This window comes from Azolla caroliniana, unplaced genomic scaffold (genome assembly GCF_043228905.1).
Source record: "Azolla caroliniana isolate FFs.n. ecotype wild unplaced genomic scaffold, voAzoCaro1.0.p SCAF_4, whole genome shotgun sequence".
NCBI classification, from domain to species: domain Eukaryota; kingdom Viridiplantae; phylum Streptophyta; class Polypodiopsida; order Salviniales; family Salviniaceae; genus Azolla; species Azolla caroliniana.
In genome coordinates, this window is record NW_028230439.1 from 4,552,827 (window position 1) to 4,566,160 (window position 13,334).

The following is a 13,334-nucleotide window of genomic DNA, read 5'->3' on the forward strand; positions in this document are numbered from 1 at the left end:
GGTGAAACTCTTGATCTTTAATGCATGCGTTCAATTCACACCGAGCAAATAGTAAAAGGGCGTGACTTCAAATCTTCCAAACCAATGCAATGGGACAGTGTCAAACACTCTGACCAATGAGATAGGGCCATATCTACAACATCGAGATTCCGTCCATTTGCACTATGTACATATGTGGGCAGCCTAAATGATCGTTATGGCCCGGTGCTTCCAGCCAACATTTGCTTTGGACGAAATGGACTTGGACCGTCTCGAGGGGTCAAGCAGCACATCAATAACTCGGTTCGAAGACTGAAGGGAAAGTCTCGGAAAAGAAGAAAGAAGAGTTATGGGCTATGTATACATATGCACCAAGTAACAACACACATTACGTATTCCATTTGTATTCATTTTGGGGGACAGAAATATAAATATGAAGGAGAAGAAAATTTGAAACAAAAAACGAAGAAGAAGAAAAAAGTGGGGGGGGGAATTAATGAGATATAGATAAACCAAAGGCAATAATCGTAATTAGGACTAATCCCAGGGATTAATGGCAAGATATCGACGATTAACAACTGATTAGCAGTAATCATCGCGATTAATTCATCTGAATCATTTATATAATACAGAGGGAGAGGGAGCGGGAGGGTACACACATTTCTATTTTACTTCTTCTTCTTCTTCTTCGTCTTCTTCTTCTTCTTCTGCTTCTTCTTCTTCAAACAGACAGACTGAGAGGCAGGCGTATACAGGCGCAGAAGCACACAGACAGAGAGAAATCAGAAGAATCAGAAGAATCAGAAGAAGAAGAGGTGAGTAAAGATCTGTCTGTCTGTCTGTCTCTAGCTATGGCGAGCGCTGCAACCACCCCTTCTTCTCTCAATCTCCTTCCTCCTTTCCCATCCTCTTCTTCTTCTTCTTCTTCTTCTTCCTCTTCTTCTACGCTTCCTCCTCCTCCTCCTCTTGCTGCTCACAGCCACATCAGTAGCAGTCTGAGTAACGGTAATGGTCACATTAACAGTAGCTCCACTCTCCCTTCCATTCGCCTGTGGCCACCAAACCCTAATACTCGCACTACCCTCGTCCAGCGCCTCTCGGAGCATCTCTCCTCTGTGTCTTTCTTCTCGCAACGCTATGGCCAGATCGGACCAGAAGAAGCTTCCCTCAACGCTCAACGAATCGAACAAGAAGCTTTTTTGTCTGCTTCACAACACGCCGAGTCGGAAGAAAGTTCAGATATTGCCGTGGTCCAGTTCTATGCGAAAGAAGCGAGTCGCCTCATGCTCGATTGTATGAAGAAAGGCCCTTCTTCTAAAGGTAAGGTATCAGAAAAAACGGTACATGAAAACGCAAATTTAGAAGCTGCAGAAGAGGAAAAGAAAGAAGTAGGGGCAGAAGAAGAAACAATTTATCCTTCTTCTTCTTCTTTTTTTGATATTTCTGGTGGGAATCGGGACTTTCTCACCGAAGCTATGGCTCAAGAGCTTCTACAACCTCTCTGTGTTCCTGGAAACTCCATTTCCAGCATCTGTTTCAGCAACCGGAGCTTTGGAGAAGAGGCAGCGAGAGTTGCAGGTAAGTGTTTGGAAACCATAAAATCTCAGCTCATTCAAGTAAACCTCGCTGACATTGTTGCAGGGAGAAATGAAGAAGAAGCTCTAACTGTAATGTCTATCTTCTCCTCTGCATTATGTGATAGCAAACTAAAATACCTCAATCTATCTGATAATGCTTTGGGAGAGAAAGGAATGCGAGCTTTCTCTGAGCTTCTCGCTTCACAGAATGAATTAGAAGAACTCTATTTCATGAACAATGGTATCTCTGAGGAGGCGGCTATAGCTCTGTGTGAACTATTACCTTCTTCGGCTAAGCTAAAGGTGTTGCATTTCCATAACAATATGACTGGAGATAGAGGAGCCATAGCTCTATCAAAGCTTGTGAAAGAAGCTCCTCTGTTGGAGGATTTTAGATGTTCCTCTACTAGAGTTGGTAGTGAAGGAGGAGTCTCGTTAGCAATGGCTTTGCTTTCTGGATCTAGCTTGAAAAGAATTGATTTGCGTGATAATCCTGTTGGTGTCGAAGGTGCCATAGCTCTAGCAAAGACATTGAAGCAACATTCTGATCTCAAAGAGGTTTATTTGAGCTATCTTGGTTTGGAAGATGAAGGAGCCATAGCTATTCTTGAAGCTTTGGAAGGAACTTCACCTCATCTTGAAGTTTTTGAGTTTGCAGGAAATGATATCACCATTGCTTCTGTCCCGAAACTCATTAGTTTCATTGTGTCAAAACCTAATCTTGTTCGATTGAATCTTTCTGAAAATGATCTTGAAGATAGGGGTGTTGTTACAATATGTAAGGTGCTGGGTAAGGGCCACCGAAGCTTGATTGAACTTGACCTCAGTGAAACTAATATTGGAAGGATTGGAGCTTGTGCTGCAGCCGAAGCTATAGCTATGAAATCTCAATTCAAGCTTCTTGGGCTAAATGCTAATCATATTTCTGATGTTGGGATAGAAGCTTTGAAAGAAATGTTGAAGAAAGGAACCCATGGTGGTACATCTGTACTTGGACCGTTAGATGAAAATGATGAGAATGAAGAGGGAGATGAGGAAGCTGAAGAAGAAGATAGAGAAGAAGAAGAAGAAGAGGAAGTGGAGGAAGACGAAGCCGAAAATGGTGAAATAGATGATGAATTGCAAGCTCAATTTGGAAAAGTGAAGGTATAACCCAAAGGACTGTTCATTTGTGTTCTTTGGTTTTATTGATGCATATCATTAGCCTCTTTATTTAAAAATCTTTGAGGTTCAAGTTTCCAGGTCTGAACCCTGAGATAAGTTAATCATTCAGATTTTAGATTGTGATGTGGAATTTCTTCATAGTTTTGTGAAGATGTTATGTAAGGCATTAGACATTGAAAATTTGGGATTAGGCATAAAAATTTCCAAAGATCATAAATGTCCTGGTGAGTTCCAGGAAGAATCAATCAAGTTCTGATTCATATCCGTAACACTCATTTTTAAAGTAGTCACACACTTCAATCATGTGTATGTATCTTTTTTATTAGAATTATATTGGAATGTTGGAATGAAATGATGAATTTTGTGCAATTGCTTTGACATTATTGACCATCTGTATGATGATGTATGTGCCCAAATGCAAGAATTACAATGGTCTTCCGAATTTGAAGTGGGAACACAGAAGTCTGGAAATGACTTGTTTGGCTTGATATTCCCAAATTTCATGTATATTGGTCTTTATCCTTGTGACATTTAAAGCTTTACCCACATTAATTGAATTAGATTTTAATACAGGATCATTCTACAGCTGCATTACTGTAAAACGTACATGAGAATTGGAATTAGATGCCTTAATATAGTTGGGCATTAGAATAAATTATGTAAACAGGAAAAGCTTTTTGCGTTGGTAGAGTTATATCGAATATAATGAATACCATTTCATTGCCTTCGTGTGATGATGGCAAAGCATATTTTTATTGGGTCTGCAATTTATTCTAAATCTTTTCTAGTCTGCAATGTTTGATGTCAATGCTAATCATTGTTCTAGCATTGCGTATCTTTGGCGGAATACAACAGTATTTTATTGCCTTTGGTACGATGAATGGCAACACATATATGGAGTGATTTTATTTTAATGGTTGTTCAGAAAGATATGTGACCAGGAATGCAAATAAGGTATGTAATGGCTTATATAAGTTACATGCCAGAAATAGTTAGAAATTAGAATCATGCTTTTGAACTTAACATGTTTTGTTCCATTAATTGACTCATGTTGGATATATATGTGCAAAATGTGACTCCAATTTGGAGCTAGAAGAATTAAGATATATGATGTTTAACATTTATTTCCCTCATTTCTGCAAACATATCTCTGTATACTTTCATTGTACTAAGAAATACATCACCACATATTGTTTCACGTTAGAACTTTGGTTTTGAACTTACGATGATGTTCATCAGAACATGTTCATAAATATTTCCTTTCGTAGCTTGCTCTTGCATGCTATTGTGTAATGTTAGATACCCATGGAAATAAATCCAACTATTGGATGGTAACATTATAATTTATGAGTAATTGTTATTTGAGCTAACAAGTATACACACATATTGTGTGTTATCTTTTTGCTGTCATTTCACGCTAGGTTTTGATCTTTTGTACTACTATACATGTGCATCATCTCCCGTTTGTGTCTTTTGTGTTGCAAATCGTGTGTAGAAGAGCATGACTAACAACCCGTCCGTTTAATATGGTTTGATTGCATTTGTATGCTTTCTTATCACACGAGAACTTTATTACAAGATGGGTTGATCATACAATGCGAGAAACACGTACCGAAATAGTGAGAATTTATCAAACAAATATGTCTGATTCTAAATTCAGTATGAAATCCCAATTCTATTTGAGAATATGCTTGTTGAGCAAAATGCAAGTCTACCAACAAGAAGTCTTTTGCACTTAGTTGAAGGGTGACCTTCAACATGAATTTCTAGACATGAAATTTGAAAATGCCTTTTGGTTTGGTCTCTTTCCCAATAATTTGAATTGTGATACCATTTTTTTCCGTTGGAGTAGATTTTGGGTATTGCAAACCATTTGAATGATTTGAAATCATGTGATATTTAAGAAGCTACATATTTTGATTTTCACTTCTTCGAGTCCTCTTTCAGGCAATCTCATAAAAAATCCCTTTCCCATATTTCAACTACTTTATTTTGAGAATTGATGTTTTGTTTATTCTTTACATGCTACTTTATGTTGAGCATCGCGCTTCTGCAACATCTTTACATTTGTGGGGTTTAACCTTACATCAAGGTCTCTTGTCAATGATATATATACTTATGTGTTAGTCAAAACAAAACAAAAAAGGCAAATCAATTTCCCTCATATTGCAAAATCTTGAGATCCATGAACTTTGGTGGTTGGTTGAATCCATGTTGGATGCATCATGGAGTATTATGTGCCAATGGCCAAAGGTTACCATTACGCCATAATTAGATACATAAATATAGCAATGTCCTTCTAATATAAGGTAGTCAACCCTAGTTTTGTGGAGAGAAAATATGTGGTAAGTTGTTATTCGCCTAAATACATCAATTATACATTGAACTACCGAATTTCATGCTTGTTTACGTGAGATTAGAGGGAGGGTTTGAATATAAACATGTGAACCAGGTTTGCATAATTTGGGTTGTGTACTTATGGAGAAAGAAAGGGGTTTCGGTTGATTTCAAGATTCCATATTTAGTTTGAATATGGCATCAATGTTCTAATCATGATATATGATCAATAAAGTGAAACATATATATGCCCTATGTATGTGCCCTAGATAACATTTGTATTCAGCTTTGTAAGTACATCTAAAATACCAAAAGAGACATATGGAGCCTCATTACTCAAGGTCTTCTGAAGGGACATCTCCATTGATCGCAATAAAACTTATAAATAGATCAATTGACTAAAATCTCTTACATATTGTATAAAAGGACTTGAATTATGATTTACCATGTAATGCATTGTCATATTCAAACATTGGGGTACTTTTATAGTAGAAGATAATTTTGAGATTTTGTCACCAAATTATGAGCTTTCATGCACAATATTGGTACTCTAGAGTATTGGGGAAAACATCTCTAAGTAAGTATGCAAAAATGTATGGTTTGAGGACAACACCCGATTGAACAGTCGTTCCAAGTTGAGGAAAAACATCTCCATACATACCAACATGTCCATTTGCGGAGAAACATCTCTAAGCATGCCAGAATGTCTAGTTTGAGGACAACACCCAATTGGACAATCCTTCCGATTTGAGGAAAAACAATCTCTATACATACCACCAGAATGCCCAATTCAAGGACAAAACATCTCTAACTAAGTATTCGAAAATGTCCGGCTTGAGGGCAACACCCGATTGGACATTCCTTCCGATTTGAGTAGAAACATCTCTATATGTACGAATATCACATACCAAAATGTCCGATTTGCGGACAAAACATGTCTAAAGTATGTATATCCGGAATGTCCAGTTTGAAGGCAACGCGGATATTGCACAATATTTTCCAGAAAGACAGACGAAGGAGATGGATGAATCAATAACACTAATAACACTGACCTTCAACACTAACCGTGATCTAGGATTACATAATGGGAATTGAGGGGCATTTCGGAAATAAAGGAAAACTGAGGTGTAATTCTTCTTTCTAGCTTTTTCTCAGAATCCCACACAGCAGGAAAGCATTGCGTAGCTTTTTAATACAGGAGAGACGGACGGAGGGATAGATTCAGGGTTTTGCTTTTTTTTGCGGACTGTTGGAACACTATTCGGTTGTGCTTTTCTTCGCTGATCGATGGATTAATCGTTTGTCGTCATGTCTGATCGTAACAATGGTAAGTTTCTCTCATATAGTTATCGTCGTCTTCATCATCATCATCATCATCATCATCATTGCCATGATCTTTGGCATCATGCTCTATTAAACTTAACACATATTACTCAACCTTAGCAAGGGCGATTTTCCTCACCAACGCTCGGGATCTTATCAACTGCATGGACACTTTTATCTTTGATTGCGATGGTAAGAAAAAAAGAAGATCATCAAGCTTTCTCAGATAGATTGAAATCAATAGATTACCTTTGATCTTTTAAATGTTTTAATCTCAAGTTCCAGTTTTTTGAGAAGGAAACTGACAATGTAACTTCCTATTTGGGACTAATGTTGTTCGTTAAAGAAGCTCCTACAGCAAGTTTTAGAAATAGGATAACATTTTGGTGCATTTAAGCAATATGTTTTGGCCACATGATAAGTAAGAAAAAATTCTCGTGACATCCTTGTTAGGCTGGATTTGCATGGTTTTTGACCATGGATTGATCTGCATAAAGGATTGATTCTTTCTTTTCCTGATTCATTAGGAAACGTTTGTGATTGTTAAATGTTGATATCATCAGGTGTTATATGGAGAGGTGATGTGTTGATTAAGGGTGTTCCAGAAACCCTAGAAATGCTTCGGAAATTGGTCAGTTTTTCTAAAATATTAGTGAATTATTCATTACAAATTTCCTTCTAATATGGTTCTACGATAGGGGAAAAGACTTCTGTTTATCACAAACAATTCGACCAAATCAAGAAATCAATATGTGGATAAGTTTCATGCACTAGATATGATTGTGAGCAAGGTATGAAACTTTGAAAACACTGAATAATGAAGATTCCATTTTATTGTTTGAGGATTTATTAAATGTCTTTTTGTGGGTTTAGGAAGAGATTTTTTCCTCATCCTTTGCTGCAGCTGCATATTTAAAGTCTATTGGATTCCCCTCCAAGAAAAAGGTAATAAATAATTGGAATCTTGATATGTTATTGTGCAATTGAAGATTCAAATTAATTTCATGCGCATAGCTAATATATTGCCTTCAAGAAAATAAATCAGAAAAGTTAAAATACTGATATGTCTTGAAACTAGGTCACTTGCCTTTCGTATATTTTTGAAACAGGTTTATGTTATTGGTGAGACAGGGATTTTGAAAGAGCTTGAGATGGCAGGAATCAGCTACCTTGGGGGCCCGGTATGAGTAAATAAAAGTTGTTAAATGGCATGTTAAGATTTTGTTAATGTAGGAAATGACGATTAAGATTTAGGTTTTATTAAACATAAACTTAATACAGATGATAGAAATTTCAGTTAGGCATATTGTGGTAAGTTGGTTACGGTAAAATGAAATTTCAGATATTGTAGTTTTTCATCGTTTATAGGAATTCATCAGATGTATATATAAAGATCATAAAGTTTCTTCTATATACTCAAGCGAAGAGGTTTTCTATGTGCAAAACATGTAGTTATTGTATACAATACAATACTTTTCTATGACTAGACCTATATAAAGATGACAAATCCACATGTATGACAGAATACAAAAACATCCACAAATTTCCCAACAATTAAAATTATATTGCAACCTAATCAATCTACTTCTAGGGGCTTACTCATTCCTTATTTTTTCCATGACTTAAATACAATTTTCTTCTCACTTTGGCAGGATGATGATGAAAAAACAATTGATTTTACATATTGTAGGCGAATGGAACATGATCCGGATGTAAGTTGGTGTGTCTGTATTTGGAATTATGATCTCCTTTAACTATATCTGGCCAACTAAATTTCTGAATCACAGGTGGGGGCTGTTGTTGTTGGATTTGATAGGCATATCAACTACTATAAACTCCAGTGAGTGGCTTATTTACTTGATTATACATATTTTATTATAACTGATCCAATCATTTCTATTGGTACTTGAACTGTGTGTGAAGGTATGCAACTCGTTGTATTAGAGAAAATCCAGGTTGTTTGTTTATAGCAACTAATTGTGATGCTTCCATCCATCTAACTCATGATCAAGAGTGGCCAGGTAACATGCTTCTATTGGTCGATTTAAAAAAATATATGAATATTGTATCTTCTGATTTTTCTTTTGTGTTCCAGATTGTTGAGACTATTAATTAACTAATCTCAGCAATTTTTATTACATATGTAAAACTGTATAGATTATTATTTTAATTTTATTATTAATTATACAGTTGCACATCTTCAAATAGTTGTAATCTGAAAGCACACATTTTGGTGTCTCCACACAAAGGCCATACAAGAGCCTATAACAGCAGATCGTCATACTCATTGTAACACACACACACACACACACACTCTCTCTCTCTCTCTCTCTCTCTCTCTCTCTATATATATATATATATATATATATAAAATTCTGTATCATAACTATACTTAGATCTAACCAAGTTCAGTATATGAATTTACCCATGTATCTTATTAGAAAGTATACTTCTAATTCCCAATCTTCATCAAGAAAATACAATATAGACAATTTGCATTTTTCCATTTATTATAGAACATGGAGTACCACCACGAAAGTGCTTTTAAGGCAATTGCGTTATTCCATTTATTGTAGAACATGGAAGACCACAATGAAAGTGCTTCGAAGGCACTTAAAATTATGGGATACTGTTCTTATAGAAGAGAAACTTGTTGAAAAAGACCCCAAACACACCACATGGGTAGAAAAGTACCTCCAAGACATCATGGAAATCATCTTCCATCATGAAGAGCCACAAGTTGAATCCATCATGATAAACATTGTGAATTTGGGACAACTTGAAGAGCATCTTGGTTTAACTAATCACACACAAAGTAACAATACTCCACAACCTCATCTCAACTATGATTAAGGAGGGTCAACCCATAACTGAATTCATCATACATGGAGTAGAGGAATGGACAATGTTACCTTATCATGTGTAGACCTCTATGTTAATTTACAATGCACACTCATTCAAGCACTCCCTCTCAAGGGTACAATAATAATAATAATACTGTATTGTTACTATCTTGATAAGCAGAATGAAGCAAGCAAAATAATTTAGATTGAAAGAAGAAGACTCACCGAATGTCACAATTCTTGCCTACAAAGGAGAATTCAAGAAGAAGAATTTCTTGAATCAAAGAATTGTATCTCCAGAGAAGTAACCAGCTGGATCAAATCAAGATGTTAAATCTGCACTGACACAATGCTACCATATGTTACTTTTGGAAGAAAAGGCAACCGCCACATAAGAAGATATACAAGTAAAACTCCCACCACATCTTGCTATACTAAGTCCAAGAGAGGATTAGACTAAACAAGAAGAAAAAGAAGAAGAAGACGCAGAAGAGTCGTGTGTGTGGGGTTTTTGTTTGTATATCTTTTCATGTAATTGTTGTCCTTTGTTCCAAAAGTAGCAGATTGTAGTGTTGTGTCCTTTTGCAGATTTGAGATCTTTATCATTATCCAACTAGTTCCTTCTCTAGAGATACACTTCTTTGTTTCAGGAAAATCTTCTTTTTTACTCCTACTTTGTAGACAAGCATCATGACATTCGGTGAGTTTTCTTCCTTTGATCTGAATGATGCTGCTTGATTTATTCTCCTTATTATCATACTCTTGATTTCTTTAAAAGAGTTCCAAGAAGTGGGAAGTGTTTTCAGGATTGTGCATTGTGTATAGAGGTCTAGGGGTTATAAGATAGCGTTGTGTATTCCTCTTTTTCATTGTCCAATGAATTCAGTTGTGGGTTGAGCTAAATGATTGATGTGGAGCATTTTTACTTGTGTGTATAATCTTTTGGCTCCTAGATGCTCTTCAAATTGTCCCAAATTTCTTTTGCACAATATTGATCATGATGGATTGAACTTGAGGTTCATCGAGATGAACAATGATTTCCATGATAGCGTGGAGATCCTTTTCTGCCCATGCAGTGTGTTTGGGTCTTTTTCAACAAGTTTTTCTTCAATAGAAACCATGCACCATAGTTTCAAGTGCATTGGAAGCACTTTTATGATAGTACTCCAAATTCTATAATAAATGGAATAATGCAATATCTATATTGTATTTTCTTGACGGAGATTTGGAATTGGAAGCCACTAAAGTATGTTTGGACCAAAGACTCTTTGATGACATGTGTTGCATGATCTACTTTCTAGTCGGTTACAAGAATTTCGTAATATGATAACATTAATGTACTTAACTAGAGTAGATCCAACTATAGGTATGATACAAATTTGTTATATATATTGAGTTACAATGATTATGCCATTATATACTCATGTATATGCCTTGCGTGGAAGCACCAAATGTTGAGATCATTTAATCAATAATCCAAAACTCTCATGAAACACAAAAAAGTCAGAAGCTACAATGTTCATACATGTATAAAATCGACAGGGCTTTTTATTCATTGATAGTAAAAAAATTAATTTCTTATTTGTAATAGGTTCATCATGAAGCATGTGAAATTTGCATCTGAAAAACTAACCTCTTTCTTGAAATTTCCAATAGGTGGGGGGTGCATGGTTGGTGCAATCAAGGGGTCAACAAATAAGGAGCCTGTGGTTGTGGGGAAACCTTCTGCATTCTTGATGGATTATGTAACCCATAAGTACATGATCTATTCATATGAACCGGTTTTAATTATGAGTGCATGTGCATGCATGTGAGCTCAAAATTGTCTCAATTGAAAGTATTGCACTTAAATTGGAAATTTTCGCACACAGGTTTGGTATCACCAAATCACAGATATGTATGGTAGGGGACCGACTAGAAACAGACATTTTGTTTGGTCATAACATTGGCTGCAGAACACTACTTGTTCTGTCAGGTAGGTGTAATGTACCTGTTATTTTCTTTCTCTGTTTTTATACACGTAATGCATTATAAAAAAACCTTAGCTACTGAAATATTGTTTGGAAAATGGGCACGGGAGTTTCTTCTAAAGTTGGGAATGGTGGGAAATACAGTTTCAATATGTATTGGGAAAAAAACATGTTGTAGTATACGAACATATGGTTGAATATATGGATTGTAAATTTTAAACCACAATATACTCATGAAAACTGTAAGTTGAGGTATTAATGTGAAGAATGGGCAAACTACTAACATTTGGTCTCATCTTCTTCTACTTTTCTTGGCCCTAGGTGTAACCACTCTTGACATGCTTAAAGACCCAGCTAATACCATCCAGCCAGACTTTTATGTGAATCAAATTTCAGATCTAATGCTGGACAGATATTAAAAGCAAGTTCCTTTTTATGATGTATCTGAAAATTTATGATGATGGGAACAACTTGATATCTGTCACATGTTAAATTTTGGATGGAAGCATTTATAGTAGAAAGTGTATTAGATCCCATATTGACGGAACATGTTTTGATCCTATTTATTTATTCAAGACAATAAATCATATGAGAATTCACTTTTGTTTTGAAAGGATAGCATTAGTATCTTTTCAAGTTTTTCAATGAGAAGCTCCCATAAATATCTAAACACACATCCATTCCTCCAAATACCTCAAATAATTGGGTTATTATTGGGTTTATATCATGGAGAAGTTGTCCTGTGATAATTGGTTCATTTAGAAATACCAAGTTCTTAATTATCCTGGGTTTATACATAAAATGCAATTGCTGAGTTTAGGTACTTTTGTGGTTGCTCCTTATTGACTCTTCCTTTTCCACTATAAATTAATTGACTAAATATATTAAGTAAACAATAGGCATTGTTTTTTTACATGTTACTATTAAGTAAATGACAAGCTAAGTTGGCATGTTCAATCATGTCTAACTTGTTAACAGGCCACATTAGGCATAATCCCTAACATATTGGTTCAACACCCACAATATATGGCATCTTTTGCTACGACGTGATTCATAACCCACACTATCTTGGTTAATTAGCTTGGTTAGCTGCTTGGAATAGCTAACCAAGTGGTGCCCTTGGTTTCGTCCATTACAATCCACGATAACACTTGGTGAACATGATGATTTGGGATTTGGGTGCAAAAAAAGAATGTTAGTAGGAATGTAAAAGGACAATGTTGGGAGAGAGAGCATTCCTGCATCATCGTTTCTATTCGACATAAGATTCATAAATGCCGTGAATGAGTGAATCTAGGGCTTGGACAACCCTGAACTTGTTCTGAGAATCCTAGATAATCAGTTTATTATATTTACATATAATAAAAACTAGAAATGTAAAAATATAGAAAATTTAAAAATGAAAGAGAAAAGTAAAAAGAAGAAGAAGAAGAAGAGAGAAAACACTTTTTTTGGGGGGGAATTTCAAAATCTCTTCTTTTCGTTTCTCAATTTGTGCTTCTCTGTTTGATGAGTGCTTCTATGTGAGAGCAAGAAATTGTTAGGAAACAGGTCCCTCCGAATGGGAAGTGAGAAGGAACCGGATGTGGAGGACCCGACAATGGAAGACCTGGTGAGAACCGGATGTGGAGTACCTGACAACGGAAGACCCGGTGAGAACCGGATGACGAGTACCCGGCAAGAGCCAGATGGTGAAGGCCCAGTGAGAAGTGCTCACTGGATGAAGGGACATATTCGTAAATATGTTTTCTGAGAGTTCATCGGGGCTCTATTTGTAAATAGTCGAAAAGTCATATTAGTATAAATATGACTTAGGGCAAACTTAGTGATATTGTAGTTGTCATTCTTGTTGTAACCGCTGCTTGTGGTGAAGATAGCAAGCTTGAGGTCGTTGCCTCGGTGCTTTACTATTGTATATTGTGATATAGTGATAGTTTGCAGTCTGTGGGCTGTCGTGGAATTTTCCCTAGTTTGGGTTTTTCCACGTAAACATCCTGTGTACTCTTCTCTTCATTGTGTCGTGTGTTCATTACCCGTTTTCTGTGTTTGATTCTAGGCTCGGTTGTGGCCAAGCGTTGTGCTTAGGGAGTGTGTATTCCTGTCAAAGTGGTATCAGAGCGAAATGACACGGAAAATGGACG

General features: G+C 36.1%; 1 protein-coding gene and 1 pseudogene across 2 annotated transcripts; both read left to right on the forward strand.

Moving 5' to 3' along the window:
• Positions 1-748: 748 nt before the first annotated feature.
• On the forward strand, positions 749-3,089 carry LOC147864914 (RAN GTPase-activating protein 2 pseudogene; annotated as a pseudogene).
• Positions 3,090-6,257: 3,168 nt separating this feature from the next.
• LOC147864915 (phosphoglycolate phosphatase 1A, chloroplastic-like) lies at positions 6,258-11,763 on the forward strand. 2 transcript variants are annotated; one of them, XM_087317570.1, is made up of 12 exons: positions 6,258-6,384; positions 6,501-6,572; positions 6,944-7,011; positions 7,079-7,171; positions 7,254-7,325; positions 7,490-7,561; positions 8,033-8,092; positions 8,168-8,220; positions 8,304-8,401; positions 10,880-10,968; positions 11,095-11,198; positions 11,515-11,763. In XM_087317570.1, the coding sequence occupies exons 1-11, from the start codon at positions 6,366-6,368 to the stop codon at positions 11,164-11,166; spliced, it is 768 nt and encodes a 255-aa protein (XP_087173696.1). In that variant the 5' UTR covers positions 6,258-6,365; the 3' UTR covers positions 11,167-11,198; positions 11,515-11,763. The 2 variants fall into 2 exon arrangements, with proteins under 2 accessions (XP_087173696.1, XP_087173695.1); XM_087317569.1 differs by having other exon boundaries at positions 6,259-6,384; positions 10,880-10,979.
• The last annotated feature ends 1,571 nt before the right edge of the window (positions 11,764-13,334 follow it).

Coding starts and splice junctions, on each gene's coding strand:
- LOC147864915 (XM_087317569.1), top strand. Junction 7,562..8,032: donor TCAGCTACCTTGGGGGCCCG/GTATGAGTAAAT, acceptor TCACTTTGGCAG/GATGATGATGAAAAAACAAT. Junction 8,093..8,167: donor GAATGGAACATGATCCGGAT/GTAAGTTGGTGT, acceptor TCTGAATCACAG/GTGGGGGCTGTTGTTGTTGG.